The sequence below is a fragment of the Archocentrus centrarchus genome, chromosome 15, assembly GCF_007364275.1.
Source record: "Archocentrus centrarchus isolate MPI-CPG fArcCen1 chromosome 15, fArcCen1, whole genome shotgun sequence".
Classification (NCBI taxonomy): Eukaryota; Metazoa; Chordata; class Actinopteri; order Cichliformes; family Cichlidae; genus Archocentrus; species Archocentrus centrarchus.
In genome coordinates, this window is record NC_044360.1 from 15,306,090 (window position 1) to 15,325,516 (window position 19,427).

A 19,427-nucleotide genomic window follows, 5' to 3' on the forward strand; every position below is an offset into this window, starting at 1 on the left:
AAAACATAAACTTAATAAAACTTCTGATAAAATAATGTGAAATTTAGAAAATATCTTGAAATTTAAAGTTTTTTGTTTTTTTGAGATAACCCAAATTTTTGACTTCAGGCAAAAACAAGGTTCCACAATTCAGCATGTCCTGATGTTGCCTTGGGGTCTCCTTCCAATTAAAATACCAAACCATCTCCCCTATTATGCATCCAGGGAGGATTCTAGTCAGATTCCTCAATCACCTCAACTGGCTGCTTTTGATAGATTGAACCCTTTTGTGTTTGAATATAGTTATTGTGGCTTCCCTTGTGGCATTTACAGTGGGTTACTCAGTTACTATACAAGTTGAGCTGTCTTTTATTTGAGGAGGTCAATTGGTTCAGTTGTTTTTTTTGTAAAGCATATCTTTTGGGCCAAGTTTTGTTTAGTTGCGCTCTTTTATGGGCCCACTGATTTCTTAAAATAGCTTCCAATGACCCAGCACCACACACCACAGGACAGACACCTTCCCATACCCAAACTATTCAGAGCTGTCATGTGGAACAAGGAGGAAATACGCAACATTAGGCAGGTGGTTTATTTGGGTGGCTAAACATTTCATGCTATATACAAACACACACACACATGCCCTTTCAATGTGGCAGCATAAAAGAGCTACAAAATTACCAGTTTTGAGATGGGAAATACAGTTGGCATACCCATTCTGTTCCTGAGTTATGGAGTTGAACTGTAAGAAAAGGGGAATGATGTCACAACTAAATTTATCTACCTAAGTGAAAACAATCACTAACAATTTTCCAAAAGTCAGCCAACAACATGAACATTAGCAAATTTTAACTAAAGCTTCCAGCCATTACTGCAGTTCTTTCAAAATGTTTATGAAATCAAGATTTTTTTCTCAACAACAAAAACATTTCAAACAATGGCAGAATGCTTTGCATGATGACTGGAGTATCTTACTGTGGCGAGTAAAACAACAAAAACAGGGAAAAAAAAAAAGACCCTGAACCAAGTTAGACATTGAACTGTTTATCCTCTGAGCACAGAAAGATCAATTAAGGGGATCATTTCAACTAAATCAACTTGGACTGGATTATTAAAAAAAGAAAAAGTAGGCTTAAAATGATTATTTCTGAAACTGCTTTGATAATGTTTGTGTGTAGAACAATAAATTTTATTTGGAACTAAATCGACCAACTATATTTATATATATTTATGCAAGTTTGTACAATAAAAGGAAATACAAAAAATAAAAAACAAAAACATGGAACATAACAGGTCAAAATGGGTATGCTTGAGTCACTCGTTTGCACCATCATCTCTCATTTATAATGGGCTGCTGGTTCTCAAAAAAATCTCCAATTGCATATCCGTCCAAATATCATTCAACATTTTCAGTTTTTACAGCCATTCATGGTATAACTGCATCTGTGGACTTTCAGTCAGAGTCAGTCTCACTCTCGGCCTCTTCTCTCTGTTTCATCTCCAAAAATTTCGCCATGTGCTCCAGTCGTGAGGACCCTCGGTAGACCCACTCCTTATGTTGATTCTCCTATGTGACAAAGACTCACTATTAGCATATCATATAAATAAAAACATGGAAAAAACATTACATATTTAACATAAAGCAGTGTTAAATGATACTGAGCTGAATCATATTCTAGACAATCCTTCTGACACATAATAACCCTCTGTAAAACATTTATTTCAGCCTTAAAAAAAAAAAAAAAATACATGTTCATTGATGACTGTCATAATGTCCCAACTGCCAACAAGCAAATGTCACATATTCTCCCCTAAAGTCAATGACTCAGCACTTTAAGCAAATTCTGGAGAAAAGTTGCATAATTTTCGACAGATCATTTGTTTCTCTTTTCTATTCATTTTTGTTAGTGTTTTTTTTTTTTATTAATTTATTTTTTCTATTCATGCACTTAAAGAGTTAAGGCAACGGTTACCACATCACCAACTGATCTCTCGGCTTGTATGACTGGGGTCTAACTATATAAAGCAAAAGCCTAATTCCATGTAAATTCGTCGCCATCTGCGTCACAGCCATCTCCTTGTGCAGTCAGACCTGATTGAGTTTATGATTGCTTTGTGTTGAGACTTTCCTGTTTTGAATCCTTGTGTGTCAAAACAGAAATCAAAGTGTCAAAAAAAGGACTCAGTAATGAGTAGCTCCACCAATTTTGTTGATCACTTCAAACAATCGTTTAGGCATGCTTGATGCCAGTGTTTCCAGGAGGCTAGTGGGAACGTTGCTCCAAGTGTTGAAGATGGCTTCACGAAGGGCATCCACTGTCTGAAACTGATGTCCATTTTTGTAAACTTCCCTTGCCATCCATCCCCAAATGTTCTCAGTCGGATTTAGATCAGGGGAACATGCAGGATGGTCCAAAAGAGTGATGTTATTCTCCTGGAAGAAGTCGTTTGTCAGGCGGGCATTGTGAACTGCAGCATTGTCCTGTTGAAAAACCCAGTCATTACCACACAGACGAGGGCCCTCAGTCATGAGGGATGCCTGCTGCAACATCTCCACATAGCCAGCTGCTGTTTGACGCCCCTGGACAACCTGAAGCTCCATTGTTCCATTGAAGGAAAACGCACCCCAAATCACAATGGTGCACCCCCACTGTGCCGTGTAGAAAACATCTCAGGTGGGATCTCCTTGTCATGCCAGTAACGTTGGAAGCCATCAGGACCATCAAGGTTAAATTTTTTCTCATCAGAGAAGACAACTTTCTTCCACCTTTCAGTGTCCCATGTTTGCTGCACCGTTGCAAAGTCCAAACGGGCAGTTTTGTTGCGTTGAAGAAGACGTGGCCTTTGAAGACGTTTTGTGTTTCTGAAGCCCTTCCCTCGCAGATGCCGTCTGATGGTTATTGGGCTGCAGTCAGCACCAGTAATGGCCTTAATTTGGGTAGAGGATCATCCCGTGTCTTGACGGACAGCAATCGGATCCTGCGGCTCAGTGCTGGTGAAATCTTTTTGGTCTACTACTTGACTTTTTTGTTCCATAACCCTCAGGATCATTTAAAAAATGCAAAATGACTGTCTTACTGCGTCCAACCTCAGCAGCGATGGCATGTTGTTAGAGGCCTTGCTTATGCAGCTCAACAATCCTACCACGTTCAAAGACAGTGAGCTTTTTTGCTTTTGCCATCAGGAGGTCTTGACAGTGTAAAGACTTGACAGAAAATGACATGGAATCCAAATTTTTGCACAGCTTTTGGCTTTTAAAGGCTTTAGTCTTAAACTTTTGATCAGCTAAAAAAAATCATGTTTGAGTGTAAATGCAGTTTTCAATACATTCCCTGTTCAAAAGTTTTTGTCTCTTGGACCAATTTCTTCTTTTAGCATTGGGAAGCTCTACTTAGAACCTTCTTAAGATCCAATAGTGAAAAATGCAAATTCTTGCAATTTTTTTTAACTGCTCTTAACATTTTGATCAGAAGTCTGTCTGTCTGTATATATATATATATATATATATATAATGAATTAAAAAAAAAAAAAAAAAAGGAAATACTGACCTCAAAGATGACCTCCATTAAGCTGCAGTCAACCACCTGCACCACACACCTCTGTAGGACTCCATTCAGTTCAGCATTAAGGCTCTGTCCAACCCTGTACTGGGTTAGCTGAGGGTACGGCCACTTCTTCAGGTAATGCTCTACGAATTCTTTGTGAGGGCCCTCTGGAATGTCATCTGCAACATTTTCCACTTTCAAACAGAAAACACACACACACACAAAAAATTGGCCACTCTTTATATGTCTGGGAGTTGTAAAGTTCGTTGTCTGTAAATAGAATTTTAGAATTTATGAATGTGAACAACTTCCAAAGTATAAAAACAACAAATCTTACAAGGTTTCCACACCAAGTGAAGCAAAGGTAAACCGACATAGAGGGGCGTGTGATCATCCAAAAAGATCAAAAACCTGGAAAATTAAAAAAAATGTTTGCATCAAATCACACCTCCAGTATACATTAGGATTTTCTGTTAAGAACTGTTAAGTATTAAGTTCTTTTAAAGATAACAATTCTGTGGGTTTTAAGTCAAATCTGATTGCAAAGTAGGCTAAACTTGATTAGGTCAATCATGACAGGCATAATATAAATAAAGCATCAGCAATGTGATTAAGATAATTTAATGTTACAAAGTGATGTGCTTTCTTTACAAATTGTATGAAAATAATAATCATAATAATAAAAATACTAATATCAACTATTTAATATGCCAGAAGGGTACAAGTTTAACAAGTAAAGTTTTTTTCTGCAATTTTAGTTATAAAATTGAAATAAACACCTTAAGCGGTTCTTTCTGCTCGGGAGCTCGGCTACAACGCCAGGCTGGAACCGGAACTTGTTATCTTGACACTGAACAACCACACGAGCACCAACATACAGCTGCTCCACCTTTGCTGTGGTGTCAAAAGCAACGTGGTGTCCAGATACTAGGCTTTTCCCTTTTTCTTCAAAACTGACTTTGTACTTTAATCGTCCATCTTCTGCAAGAAGAAGAACAACAAAAAAAAAAAAAAAAGACAAATTTTCAATTAAAATCATTAAATCATTTCACTTCAAGTCATCAATGATCATTTAATTTTTTTGCCCAATTGAGGTTTAAAAACAAATTTCAGAAAATTAAAAAAAGAGACTGACAGAAAAACAGAAGTAGAGATCAGCGTTCCAAGCAGAAATACTGTTCTTGAATATCCCCCTGCACTCAAATGACTGTGCAGTTTGCGTCACCTGGCAGTTTGCACTTGACCTTAGTTTTGTTTATTTTTTGTAACTATTGATAGCTGTACGAGTCTTTGGCTTTGCATGCTACTCCTGTTTATGCAGAAGCATCTAATCTTGTCATGTCAAATGGTTTATCAGTCAGTCTCCTGGCATTTAATGCATATTATTTTTGCTGTTTTAGGCCAGACAAACAGATTTCAGGTGTAGTGCTTCCACCTTCTGGTAATAGTTGTGCATTACATATCACAAGGCCCCAGGATAACAAAGGAAAACATAACCCATCTGATTTTTTTTATGATGATGTTAGAACTATTTCAAAGTCATTCCCTACCCTTAACATACATTGTTGTATCTGTGTCCGAGGAATAAGTGGCCATAAATAAAAATAATTCACAAGAAATTAATTTTAAAGAAAGTCACTCAAATCTAAAAAAAAAATAAATAAAAAATATCAATCACTAAACAATGTTAAATATCCCACCTAATTTTCACTGGGCCCAGAGTGGAAAACTCAAAAGCATTCACATTTAAAAATTTTACAAAAACAGAAAAGGCTCAAATCACTGGAACATCTGAATTCAATACAATTAACAGTTACCAATTACTTTCAGTCCATTCTAGCAGGATTTTCAATAAACTTTTATTTTACAGCCAGTGCACGACTCCCTTCAAACATTACTGGTAGTGGGAAATCTGGCAGAATTCTCCTCTTACCCCTTGTAACGATCTCCACTATTCTTCCCCGTTGCCACCTCATCTGTCTTCTCCTTGCCAGAACCATCATGTTCACTGCGAGTTCTACGTTTGGCAGGTTAGGCCGAGCATTTGTTAATTCTTTGGAGGAATGGCCAAAAACTGATGATACTATAATAGGTGTCACGTCTGCCACTGTGAAAAAAAAAAGAAAAGTTTTAATTTCTTTTGACCACTATGTTCATCTGTGAATAGTAATTGTTTATTTTTATGGCGTTTATGACCTTACCACTGCTGCTGTTCCTCGGTGGTGAAGCAGGTGCTGCTGTTGTTGTGCCACTCTTACTGCATTTTGCCATTTTTGCAGGTTTCCGTGTACTGTCAGAGACTGAAAAATCAGAATCACTGGAGTCAACTGGTTCCCACTGCATATCAGAATCAGAGCTGCTGAGGGATTCATCTTCACTATAGAACTGCTGAGGCGTTGGTGGTCGCAGAGAGCTGACCTTATATTCAGGAAGTCTGGTCAACACTACCACTGCTTTTTTAAATGGTATGAGAGAGTCCAAGCTGTTTTGGCATTGTTTCCTCTTTCTCACATTTTCATTTACAGAGTGAATGGAGCCATGAGGAGGCTCAAACATATTTTCTGCAAAGAAAAACGCATGAGTGAAATAGTGATTTGCGAGAAAAAAACCAAAACACTAAAACAAGCTTCAAGCTGCCATGGCAGTCCAATAAGGGATTACATCAATCCCTTCTGATAACTGTTTTTTTTTTTTTTTTTTGCAATTTTTTGATATGGATGTTTTTTTTGGTCACTGATGCAATATACATGGGCCATTCCATCTCAAATCATCAGATTTTTAGGACAATTTCTGCTCAACTATCTCCAAATTGCCTATAAATTTTATGATTACATAAGTTTTTAACCAAAAACTTGTGATAATGATTGCTGGGAAATGTTTCCCTTTTTCATATATACACTTAAAATATGAAAATGAATTTCAAGCGGTCATGCAGAGCCCCATATTTGTAAATACTAATAAAAAAACAAAACTTCATATACTTGTATTTCACAATAATGCTAAATAAAACATAGAATACATTATTTTAAATTATATTTCAGGTTCATTTTAAAATATACTAACAAGCATTAAAATGCAACAAGTATAGACATAAACATTTCTGTATATAAAATATAGTAAAAAAAAATAAGCGTAATGACAAAGGTATTAGTGACTCGTTTCACCTGAGTAGTCAAGTTGATGGTGTCCGCTTGTGGGACTTGACTTTGGTGGCCCTTTGTGGTCCCCCTTTTGAACTCATTGAGTCTGTAGATATTAGATATCTTTCATACAAGACTCCGCTTCTCCTTGCTTTGGCTTCTGCTTTGCTAATCCAGCTAGAGGTAGAGCTCTGTCTAAACAGAGGCTCTCCCACCGGCTTATGGAGAGCATCTCCTTGGCAAGTGGCACTAAAGGTGTCACTTTGCCTCAGGGTGTGAGAGCACATTCAACCAGGGAAATGGCAACCTCATGGGCCCTTTTTAAAGGGGTTCCTGCGAGTGATATTTGTGCTGGACCTAATTGGTCATCACCGCACACTTGTTCGGTTCTATTGTTTGAACGTCACAGCCCCCTTCTGTCCTTTCTGCTGGGTCTGCCTCGTACTAGGGTGCTGGTTATCTGACTTTAGTTCGGTGGCTGCTCTCCGGGGCGTGCATATATGTCCCATACTATATGTGTTGTACCGAGTGAATCGACTGAAAGGGAACGAACGGTTATGTCTATAACTACTGTTCCCTGAAGGAGAGGAATGAGGTACAACACTAGGATGCCCAGCCACGCAGCTGGGCTTGGTGAAGCACTCTTCACCACTGAACTGATCGAACTGGTGATCGATCAGAATCACACGGAGGTCATTACTGGATTTTAGTTTGGACTTTATTTTCCGCCGCAGCTGTATTTCTCTTTGCACTGGTATGTGTGTGTGTGTGTGTGTGTGTGTGTGTGTGGGGGGGGGGGGGGGGGGGGGGGGGGGTTCTGAAACAAGAAACCCAAATACATATTGAAACATCTGAAAGTTACATTGAAAACAAAACACACATTACTACTTCTTAAAATTTTATAATCTAAACATAACTGTCACACATGGATCTGTATTAACACTGCTTCAAAGAACAAACACTACTCCATAGGTTTAATACCAGTGAACAGTGTATACATTTCCCACAGGAATGAAACAGCACCCTCTGCTGGTCCATAAGGTAAAGACAAACGTGGCTGCTTACAGCCGCGAGGGGAGGTACATCCGCCTGACTAATTACCCTAATTAATGCGCGAACCTGCTTGCGCCAGATGTTTACATGGGGTACAAAGAGCACCAAACTGGAGCTAACATAACCAGCATCATAGGCCTAGGAACCGGGGAGGACGTGCCCGCCCCCCCCCAATACTGGAGACAGACGCAATTGTCCCACACAAAAATTACACCGCGTTGGTAAAAACAAACAAAAAAAAACTTGAGTTTGAAATCTTTAACTCACGTGCTTTTATTTTGAAGGCGTCATGTCGTCATGTCACGCCCCCGCCCCCTCTGAACGGAGTGTTTGAGAGGCTCTTGAACAAGGTAAAAAAGGACTGTCGGAAATGCTGCCATGAACATGGCTTGTTTATAACGTCTTGCTGTCAGTTTACTTTCATTTATAGGATAAACTTGACTTACTGGACAAGGAGTCAATTTGCAATCAGTTTGTGGCTGCAAATGAGAGGCGGAAAAAACATTTTGTCTCTTTTGCCTAGGCCAATGTTTTTTTTTTTAACCTTTTTTGTGTTCTCCGACACCTGTTTGGCCAGTTATTAAATGTAGGGCTGTAAAGTGAATAATTTGTTCATTACATTTGCAGAGGTGGGAAGTAACTATGTACAAATACTTCGTTACTGTACTTAAGTACATTTTTCAGGGATCTGTACTTTACTTGAGTATTTATTTTTCTGACTACTTTTTACTTTTACTCCCTATATTTTTACACAAATATCTGTACTTTCTACTTCTTACATTTTCAAAACAGACTCGTTACTTTATAACACGTCAGAGAGAAGTTTGCATTTCCGGTCAGTGCGCCGTCAAACATCAAACGAGCCGAGCCTAAACGGAGGAATAATAACACAAATAAGAGACAATCATACTGGCGTATCCTCCAGTCTTATCGGGCACAAAGGGATTAAATACGCGGGCCGGACCGAGTCCGTAAATTGTGCTCGCGGGACATAAACAGCTTAGCTAGCGCTGCTGAAGAGGAGCGAGCATAAACGGAGTAACGTGTGGCAGGTAAATGCAACGTTTCTAAATGCTCAACAAATATCAGCAAACACACAAAGTGTGTGCAGTTTGTCACACCGTGTGTCTGCTAGCTAAAAGACCAGCTGCTGTATTTCCAGGGTGAGCAAAGAGAGAGATAAGTTCACTCAGAGATGGAGAAGAGGACAGGAGAGGAAGAAGAGAGGTTAGAATTACAAATAAGGACGGGAAAACAAATTGAGGTATGCTAACTTTGTGTAATTCAGAGATTGTATGAAAATGCTGTAGTGTGTGATAGACAGATTAGCTTGTACTGTATTTACAGTAAAGCTCTGTGTTGGACTGGTGCACAGAGGCTGTGTTGATGGTCAGAGTTACAGGTTACGTCAGTATAGCAGAGATGAGTCTGAATCAAAGCTGCTGATGCTGAGATTCATGCACTGAATAAAACATTTATACAGCCTGTATGCTGTCAGTGTAGGGGATGGAAATCAGCTAAGATAGCTGTGAAATACTGGGTTACATCTTTGTGAGTTAATTTCATCCACACAGAGCAGTAAACCTCAGAGCAGCAGCAGCAGGTCAGCTGATCACAGCCTGCACACCAACATCATTTACTGGAGCTCACAATAGAAAGCTGTGATTCTTCTCCCCATGCAAAGCCACTACAGCTGAACTTTGGGTTCCTCCACCTTCTGAATCCCACTGTAACCCCTGAGTATTCTCATGTTTGTGTTTAGCTGGAGGCACACTCACCCTCTACTATGGAGGACACAGAGAATAGAGTTGCGTTTAAATTCCCCTTCACAGTTTGTGTCCTACATAACAGATTCAAGCCGAGTGCATTCATTAGAATTAAAATTTAGATTGGAATAACATTTGTGTTCTCATGTAATATATAATGAGGTTCAGTTAGCTTTACACAAAAATAGCAGGTAGAAATGTCCTCCAAAGAGCTACTTTTACTTTCTTACTTTGAGTACATTTCAGAGCCTGTACTTTACTTTTACTTAAATAAAGAAGTTGAACCAGTACTTTGACTTTTACCAAAGTATTTTTTAAAGCAAGTACTTGTACTTCTACTAAAGTACAGAATGTCAGTACTTTTGCCACCTCTGATTATTTGTGAGGGTTCTTTCATGTCAGAACGTTATTTAATTAAAGAACCAATTCTGTTGCCAGTCAACCTACATAAATACATTTTTGACCAGTATTAAATGTTTTCGACCAAAAAAAAAAAACACATCAAACTTTGAACGGGCGCAAAGGGCAGTGGAGGCATGGTAAAATATGATGAGCCACTCTGTGTCAAAGCTTTCCATCGCAGCAACAGAGAGCTTTAATGCTGCTAATGTGGGTGAAATGCTGCATTTATATGGTAACACCTGAGCTTTGCAGAGTTTAAACGAAGCATTGAAACAAAAAATTTGTGTCAAGGATTTTTTTTTTTTTAATAAATCAAATTATTCGAGTTATTTGAGGAATCGTTGCAGCCCTACTTTTGTGTATTTTAAATTTAAGCTGAAGTATAAGACTTCTCCAGGGCATGCTTACAAAGTGGATGTCAAAATAAAACAAAAATTATATGCATATATTTAAATGATTTTCTCAATTGTAATGAGAGCACCATATTGAAATTCCAGAATTTTGTTCAATTCAGATTAGACTATCTACTGATATTTTTGTTTTTGTGAAAACTTGTCATATTTGCTCAATCCAGAACAAATGTAAACCTAAGAATTTCACATTAAAAAGCATTCTACACATTTCATTTTGCATTATTGTGAAATACAATCATATACCATTCAGAAATTGTCACTAGTGATCTTTTGCAATGTGAAGTTTTTTTTGTTTGTTTTGTTTTTTAGTGTGCTCTCCAATATGGGACTTTACAGAACTGTTTGAATTTGTTTGCTTTTTTCACATTTTACCTAGCCAGTACTAACTTATCTTTTGCTGTATTTGTCTCAAATTACAGATCCTGAAAAAACCTGCTGGAGGTGGGTTAACAGACCATTAAAAAAAAAAAAAAAAAAAAAAAAAAATATATATATATATATATATATATATATATATATATATATATATATATATATATATATATATATATAAATAAACATTTCATATTATGAAGATAAAATTTTACAGCAATCATGATGTATGTCCAAACTTTGGACCATGATGTTTTTTTTGTCAAATCAGATGGTCAAGCAGAAGGCCCACAGTGATTTGAGATTAAATGACATACAATGACATTCCTTTGAGCGTTGCAAAGAAAATAATATTTATTATAAAGAATAATAATACAGCATCTAACTTACACCATTTTATTTAGTAATATAATAACTATATACTTACTATCATCATCACTTCCTTCGCTTGAATCCAACTGGTTTACTACTGTCTGGCTGGCCTCGTGAAGCACCAACTTTCTTGTGTCCATCTGTTCCACAGTCAAAACCATAGCCATGGCCACTGCAAAACTAAAATAAAGTAAATAAAACAAAACAAACAAAAAACATTTGGGCTTAAAGTCTTATATTAGAGTTTCTGCAAAGATCAGCATGAATAGACAAAGGACAGGAGGGCCACACTCAGGCATTAATGAGGCAAAAAAGAAAAGCCGGGCTTCAGAGTGTAAATAGAATTACAGTGAGCAAACTGGTTGAAAATGGTTGCATAGGTCATCCCAGGGTTATGTGTTCTTCATCTGTCATGAACCAGTGTTCTAGCTAGCGGTTGATCGCCAGGCGCTGCGCCTTTCTGAGACGCCCTTGCGCTGGGCTGAGGATTTCACCGCTTCACTTTCGGAACTCTGCAAACACGAGTGTACCCCACGGACTCCGCCCCGGCTATGTCTCCCTTGACTATTATCGCTGCTTGCGCGTTTATCATTTCATCGCAATTTGCAATCTACCACAGGGCATGGGCGGTTTCATTCACATTGCGCACGCGTGATGTTGCTATGGTTGTGCCTGCACTTGATTTCGTGGGCTACAGAAATAGAAATGACAACCAGTAATGAACGCGAGGAGAAGTAAGAGGAAAAATAAAGATCAAATGAAAATTTCAGGCTTCCTATTCAAATTAAAAAAAAAAAAAATCCCAGAATTAAAGGTAAAACTATGTATTTTGATACAAAAATTGAAAATTTAACTCAAATTTGAACTCTGCGGCTGCTCCATCCACCTTTGTTTGTTTCACACAGAGAAAAATCTGCACTGCGGAAGTTAAAATATACAGATGAATTGTTAATACCAAATATAATTTCTTATCCGATTACTGGTGTAATTGATAGGATATTCGATTACTAAAATAATCGATAGTTGTAGCTCTACTTTTATTCAGAAAGACATTCAGCACCAGTGGAGCGATGAAACGCCTTCTAGAACTACAGTTCCCAGCAAGATGACGTCACTTCCTGGTGTTGCATTAAAACGTGATAGTTTATGCTTACAACATGGTGACTGATATTTGAATGTATGAAGTGCTTTTGGCAGCTGATCGATAAAACATCTGGATTCTGTTTATGTTGTGTATGCTTTTTACGTGATTTCTGCAAACCCATTAGTGGATAGAAACGGCACTCTGGAACACATTAAGTGCATAATATATAAGTGTAACTCCTCTGGATTATATACAGAAATTATCACACTATCGATCTAATAAGGCCCGATTTAGACCTCGACAAACGTAATTGCATGCCTACAAAGACTGTGATTACCGCCTAGGCTTCAGAGGAGCTTTCCGGTTACATACGTATGCTCCATCACTCAATTAGCAAGCGGGAGAAGCATCAGCTTGCTAATTAGCATTAGATTTTGTATTTGATGTGGTTCAGTTGGTCATAAGGTGGTGGCCTCCAGCTCACATGAAGTGGTGGGAATGAGAATTAGCACCTCCAATTTTAAGACCATGGTTCTTAGCCAGAAAAAAGGAGAGTGACCACTCCGAATCATAGACGAGTTGCTGCCCCAAGTGAAGGAGTTTAAGTATTTTGGAGCCACATTCATGAATGAGGGGAGAGCGAGACTGACAGACAAGATGGTGAAGAGAGACCTGAGCGTAAAAGCTAAGCTGTCAATATACCGGTCGATCTATATCCGTACCCTCTGCTATGGTCACGAGCGCTGGGTAGTGACCCAAAGAATGCAACTATGGATACAAGCAGCTAAAATGAGCTGGTCTCTCCCTCAAGGACTGGGCGAAGAGTTCAGTCACTCAGGAGGGACTCTTAGTAGAGCCAAAACACCGGCATATCTTAAGGAGCATGCTAGAGAATGACCTGGGAATGTTTCAGATGAACTGGTGGAGATGGCTGGAGAGAGGGGGGGGTCTGGGCTTCTATGCTTAGGATGCTGCCGCCACGACAAAGCCCTGGATAAGCCAGGTCGTGGGTCAAACGGGTGGATGGAGTATCTGACACAGGAATTTGTCTTTAGCACCTGGAAGGCACTCTTGGGAATAATGTGTGGAAGATGTACTCATATTGAGAACTTGCTGCTGATCATGATTTTTGAGTAACACGAAGAACTACCAACTGTGCCACTTATTTTTTTTTTTTTTTAAGTTACCGCTTAACGGGAGACAGTATTATAGATACTTTAGTAAATAAATATTATGAAAATGCAGAAAAACAGCCGTTCAGTAAACATGTTCACGTGTGTTTTGACTTCTTCCCATTAGCGTTGCTCGACTATAAGAGAGCTCATCTCTAAACTGATGTGCTGCAGTTGTAACTTAACGTATCGATCAAGGATAGAAGCTTACCTGTCGCTGTGTCCCGATTATCCTCAGAATAACAAAAGTCTGATCACCTTGCGTATAATACTTCTGTGAGCAGATGCAAACAAAAGCTAAAAGTCGGTCGTTCGAGCTGGCTAGCTTCTGCTAGCACTGGTAGCCTGTATACAAAAGAACACAAAGAAACACCGTTTAATACTCATAGATCTTGCATTGCGACTGTATTTAAATTATACAAAATAACTGTCACTACAATTATTATTTTGCTACTGAGGCGTGTACAAAGGTAGTATTAGAAACCGTTTCAAATTGTACTTCCATACTTTGTTAACAACTAGGCCCTAAACAAGTAGGCTGCCCGCGAGAAAGACCGCAAAATTGTTTTTACTCAGGCGCCCTTGTGGCCGCCCCGGGGTCCTGAGCCAGGATGTGATAGGTCTGGATTTGGTTGCAGTAAGTCTCCTTCAGCTCGCCCTCCAACCGGTTACGCCTGCCTTGGTCTTCCGTTGTACGGAATATTTCAAATAAATTCACTTTCCTTCACAGCTAGCACTATCTTCCATTGGTAAGAGACTCATTTAACCTTGTGCTGTTATTCTGCTCCACGGCGCGGAGGAATCTGTGTCGAAGCACTGACACGCCGGCAGTCTGCAGGCTAGCAAAGTTAGCTGCTAGCTGTAGCTAACATGCTGCGCTTGACACATGTCGTGGGGAAAACTGACAAGCTTTTCTATTACGTGCTTAATGCTGCTGGTAATGCACCGTATGCTGCTTAAAAGCACTTTAGGAAAACACTCACTACTTTAACGTTAGTTGTACTTTCGTTATCCTCTGCGCACCCTGGTTCTCTGCTATCAGCGGGCTCATCGTTCGGGTGACCAGTTTAATTAACGCATTCTTTATACTGGGCACGGTATGTACCTTGCCACGCCTAGCTGTGACTGCCAGTTGACGTGGAAGACTAGTTTGATTAAATCCAGGCCTGAACGAACTTTCCCAGTGGCTCAAAATGGCTCCTGTCTAACTTGGTAACCTTGTCTATATCGGCTGTCAGACACAGCCGAGTCTGCCTGCCGCAGCCTTGTTAACCAGAAAGTGAAACTAACGCTGTCACTGTGGCAGTTGAGATTTGACAAAATCTGAATCGGGACACCTGCCTCTTGTCTGCCAGACAGCCGTTCTCCTCACAACGCTGTACGTCATGTTCAGATTGGTACAGTGGTGCAGGTGTGACTTTGCTGCAGTGGACACCGTTCATCAAGCCATCATAAGGATAGTGACTTAGTTTGTATCCGCTTAATAATCCAAGGCTTAGCCTTTACAACAAATGCCACAACTGTAGAAAACATACTTTTGCAGTAGATGATCTCCAGATTTTGATTGTATTTCGTAGCTTGATGGTGTAAGATGAGACGGCAACTTCTGCCTTATATCGGAGTACAGTTTCCTTATGTACAAACTTTTGCTTTTGTTACAGTGTCCTTTTTGTCAATATTATTAACAGTCATGGTCGATAGTGACACCATAGTGTAGTCGTTTACACATTTGCCTGACAAGAAAAAGGTCCTCAGTTTGACTCCAGCACAAATCCCTTTGGGGTTGCATCAGGAAGAGCATTCAGTGTAAAAAGGAACATAAATATATCCCAAATTAAAGACGTGGAACTACCCACTGTAGTGACCCCTTGTGAAAAAGGGAGCAGCCAAAAGTAGATTCTTCTATTAAAAGTCAGGATAATTTGATCACTGTATTTCTGTCTGTAGATACAATGGCCGTGCCTCCTTCATATGCTGACCTGGGCAAGTCTGCCAAGGACATCTTCAACAAAGGCTATGGTATGATTTGTTAAAGTTTGCAAAATATTCTAAAATTGTAGGAGGGCTTTAAAATAATCTGAATAAAATGTGTCTTTCGTTAAGGATTTGGCCTTGTGAAGCTTGATGTCAAGACAAAGTCAGCCAGTGGAGTGGTAAGATTTCTTGTCATTTTATTTGAGGCAAAAGGTGCAATAAGAGCACAGCGTCATAGTAATTTGATCCAAAGTAACTTGTCCTTATTGCTGCTTATTGACATTTTTTATAAAATTGCCTCTTAAAGGAATTCAAAACATCTGGTTCCTCCAACACGGATACCAGCAAAGTCGTGGGAAGTCTGGAAACTAAATACAAGCGGTCGGAATACGGCCTGACCTTCACTGAGAAGTGGAATACCGACAACACCTTGGGAACAGAAATCACTGTTGAAGATCAGGTTAGGAATTTATTCATATGTTTTTATTCCCTATTATTTAACAACAGGCATGGAAAGCAAAAATGTACAGTCAGTGAATATGACAGCACAACATTCATCTGTGTGATCTGTTATTGCTTCTTACAGATTGCCAAAGGACTAAAGTTGACTTTTGACACAACCTTCTCACCAAACACTGGGTAAAATGGATAAAATTAAGTATTCTGTGAATTTTACTTCAAATCTTAGGACTGTAGTTTGCAGTGACCATTGCCTCTTAGACAAGTAATTATGGCATCCTGATCTTTGCTGCACGTGCTCTAAGTGGCGTTGTTAGCCATGTGACCTTAATCCCAGTATGGAAGTCTGTTTAAAACCATTACAGAGATTGGTTGTTTTGTTTGGTTTTTTTTGGACCTGTATGTGCTTTAGCACTTAGTGGAAGTTCACTGGAAGAAATGAAAGCTAAATTTTACTATGGTGCTCAGATGGTGAAGCAACTCCAAGTAAACTTTCTTTCTGGGGTATAAATCACATGAGGAAAGAGCACATGGCTGAGAAGAAGCGTGTCATCTTTCATAGTGAGGGTGGAGTTATGTGACTACATTGAGACAGCATGTTTACAGCTATGGTGTCATGCTCAAATTGAAAAATAAACACCACTCCTGAGACTAATAGTTTTTTGCACATAGAAGCACAATTGTGGTTGTTTCTGGCAACTCACTTTTTCAAGCATTATTTGGTTTTGTCGCTTAAGCTGAAAACAGGCACAGAGTCTAGCTGTAGAATTACATTTGGAAGATTTAAGGCACTGGCTCACAAATCGTGTGTTGTAAGTTTTATTGACGTTGTACTTTGAAGAGTCAGTTAATGGTATAAGTTCACTCAAAGTGAATTTCTGTTATATTTGGAGAATTGAGTTTTTAAAGACATAAAGACATGTGAGAAATGTAATCTGTTGAACTGAATTTGATTAGCATTTTTGATTTGATTTTTATAAAAGTTACTCGTTCTCATCAACAGCAAGAAGAGTGGCAAAGTTAAGGCCGCCTACAAGCGTGAGTATGTCAACTTGGGTTGTGATGTAGACTTTGACTTTGCTGGCCCCACCATCCACGGAGCTGCTGTCATCGGATACGAGGGATGGCTCGCTGGTTACCAGATGAGCTTTGACACCGCTAAATCCAAAATGACCCAGAACAACTTTGCCATTGGCTACAAAACAGGAGACTTCCAGCTGCATACCAATGTGTAAGTAGAGATGTTGTTTTACAGAACATTTAGATTTTTATGTTGGAGCTTTTTTTTTTTTCCCATCAAAACGATGAAGCATTCAAAGCAAATGGCTGTCTCTAAATAAAGTAAATCTTTTCAAAGAAATGAGCATAGAAAGTGAAAGAATGTTTGATCTGAAGTCTGTTGAGACTTTTAAGCATCCCAAATTTGGATTCTGTTACCTGAAATCTCTGTTATGATCTTTGAAGCAATGATGGTGCTGAGTTTGGTGGCTCCATCTACCAGAAGGTGAGTGACAATTTGGAAACGGCAGTCAACCTGGCATGGACCGCTGGCAGCAACAGCACACGCTTTGGTATTGCAGCCAAATACCAGCTGGACAAAGATGCCTCCATCAGTGTAAGTATTTGAACAGAGGGTTTCAGAATGATGTGGAAAAGACAAATTGATTGCCTCATGCTGACTTTTGTACCTTGTTTTCTCCCTTAGGCTAAAGTGAACAACAATAGCCTTGTTGGTGTTGGGTACACCCAAACCCTTAGACCAGGTAAGCTGCTTTTTTACAGGTTCATTAACTGCTGAACCAGTTAGTTAATGTCTATTAAGACACATACTATATCACTCCTTCTATCCTTGAGTATTTCCACCTAGCACTTTAATTTAGACACATTGCTCTATCTATAAATGAACTGACCTACAGCACAGACATTTATAGAAACACTTGACAGCCTACACTTTCAGTCAGTATTTATTCTCACAAGTCTCAGAATCTGTTTTAGACAAGACATTTTGTGTTGTGGTCATTAATGTTAGTTCATATTGTGTGCAGGTGTGAAACTCACCCTTTCTGGTCTGGTTGATGGAAAGAACATCAACGCAGGAGGCCACAAGCTGGGTCTTGGCTTGGAACTGGAAGCCTAAGTTTTCCTCATACTGGAAGGACTAGGGAATATCAGAAGAACCTGGCCTTAAATATTATGTCCAACTCAAACCAGCAAGGGGATATCTCGGAGAGATTGGTTCAGAGGCTACTGCAACAAACTCTTGAATACCACTTCAAGTTGGTGCATTGGTGGTACATCAGTGGTACATTTGACCTTTTTGTTGCTTTTTACTTTGTAGTTGCATTTGTTCAAGAGACAGTTCTTAGTGTAATATTTATAAATCATGTCATTGTTCCAGCACTGCCATAATAATCCGATAAATACAACCCCTTTGTCATCAACTTCGCGTGGCTTTATTGTGATAATCCCAGACACTCCTTTTGTTTTTATAAGAACATCAATACACGGATCTGTGGTGAGCATTGTCATACCTGCTCTGAATTCACACTCATGACCATCTGATATTCCTTTGTCATCCAGTTACTTGCAAACCTTAAGTACTATAGTACACTACTTTTTTTTTTTTTTCTGCTGATAATTAAATGCAGCTGAATCCTACCTGTTTGTGCACACAAGGACAAAATAAAGACCTGTAATGTTTTGCGTTGGCCAGCATGATTTGTCATGTTCTGTTGAAGCTGCACATGTGATCTTCCCTAAAACTTGGCAGTTTTTGGGTTGCTTAAAGTTGGATCTGTAAGTTTGAAAGAAGCCTGGGCACAGGGCTGACCAAACAGGATACGCTTTTGTTTCTGTACTAGCAGAGACCTGGGAGGCACATCATCAATGTTCTCAGTAATGCCAAACTATCAATCTTCAGAGAAAGAATTCTCAGAGTTGCACGTGTACACTCAAGTGCAACCATTTCAGAACAAAGACAGCCCATAGGAAGGCCCTTATGTGTATGTATTAATTTTCAATAAAGTCTTTGAACTCCACAAATCTACTCTCATGTGATACTGGATTATCACCAACCACATTTACTGATTGATATTTAATTTTGAAAGAGGGCTAGAGGCACTAGAGCTTCTGTTGATTTAAACTTGTTTTGACTTGTATGCGTTGTAGAGCAGAGAAAAATTATTTCAAGTATATTTGCAAGAAAGGTTCAGTAATTCTGTAATCAGACTGTCAGTACTTTTGCACTACCGGCAGCAGTCACAGCTGTTTTCAGTCTTCTGTGTTTTGAACACCAGAGTTAAAGCAATTTCTGCCATTCATCCTTCAGCCTTCTAAAGCTGCGTCAGATTTAATGGGGACCATCAAGACTACAGTTTCCAAGTCTTACAAAGGTGATTGAAGTTGTGGGTAGCATGCCATGCTTTTTTTTTTTTTTTTTTTTAAGGAACTGTCTTTGAAGAAAAAGTCCTAGTTATGTTCCTGAGCTATTTTGGGAAGGATGATAGATGATTTCACTGTCAAGCACACCTTCATCTCATATTTTTGGTAGATAGCTACAGGGAAAAGCTTTCAGAAAATCAGCTCCAGTGGAGACTGATTTGCTTATAAAATATCAAAAACAGAAGTTGATTAAAGTACTATATGCTTTTAGGTTGAACAGATAAATACTTGTACATTCTTCTAACATTACTTTTTTAC

At 39.0% G+C, this 19,427-nt stretch overlaps 2 protein-coding genes across 5 annotated transcripts; one reads left to right on the forward strand and one right to left on the reverse strand.

The window, feature by feature from the left end:
* Positions 1–561: 561 nt before the first annotated feature.
* On the reverse strand, positions 562–14,419 carry LOC115792929 (histone-lysine N-methyltransferase SETDB1-B-like). Of its 4 annotated transcripts, none has more exons than XM_030747577.1 (9): positions 14,401–14,419; positions 13,507–13,640; positions 11,095–11,219; positions 5,723–6,082; positions 5,455–5,628; positions 4,301–4,502; positions 3,859–3,932; positions 3,525–3,715; positions 562–1,543 (listed from the first exon to the last, which is right to left on the reverse strand). In XM_030747577.1, exons 3-9 carry the CDS (start codon positions 11,204–11,206, stop codon positions 1,430–1,432), a joined length of 1,227 nt encoding a protein of 408 aa, XP_030603437.1. In that variant the 5' UTR covers positions 11,207–11,219; positions 13,507–13,640; positions 14,401–14,419; the 3' UTR covers positions 562–1,429. The 4 variants fall into 4 exon arrangements, with proteins under 4 accessions (XP_030603437.1, XP_030603438.1, XP_030603435.1 ...); XM_030747578.1 differs by lacking the exon at positions 14,401–14,419 and adding an exon at positions 13,803–13,915 and having other exon boundaries at positions 5,723–5,821; XM_030747575.1 differs by lacking the exon at positions 14,401–14,419 and adding an exon at positions 13,803–13,915.
* vdac2 (voltage-dependent anion channel 2) lies at positions 13,886–18,436 on the forward strand. Its single transcript, XM_030747579.1, has 9 exons — positions 13,886–14,044; positions 15,243–15,314; positions 15,399–15,448; positions 15,577–15,729; positions 15,856–15,908; positions 16,732–16,959; positions 17,193–17,343; positions 17,434–17,491; positions 17,774–18,436. The coding sequence occupies exons 2-9, from the start codon at positions 15,248–15,250 to the stop codon at positions 17,863–17,865; spliced, it is 852 nt and encodes a 283-aa protein (XP_030603439.1). The 5' UTR covers positions 13,886–14,044; positions 15,243–15,247; the 3' UTR covers positions 17,866–18,436.
* Positions 18,437–19,427: the final 991 nt, after the last annotated feature.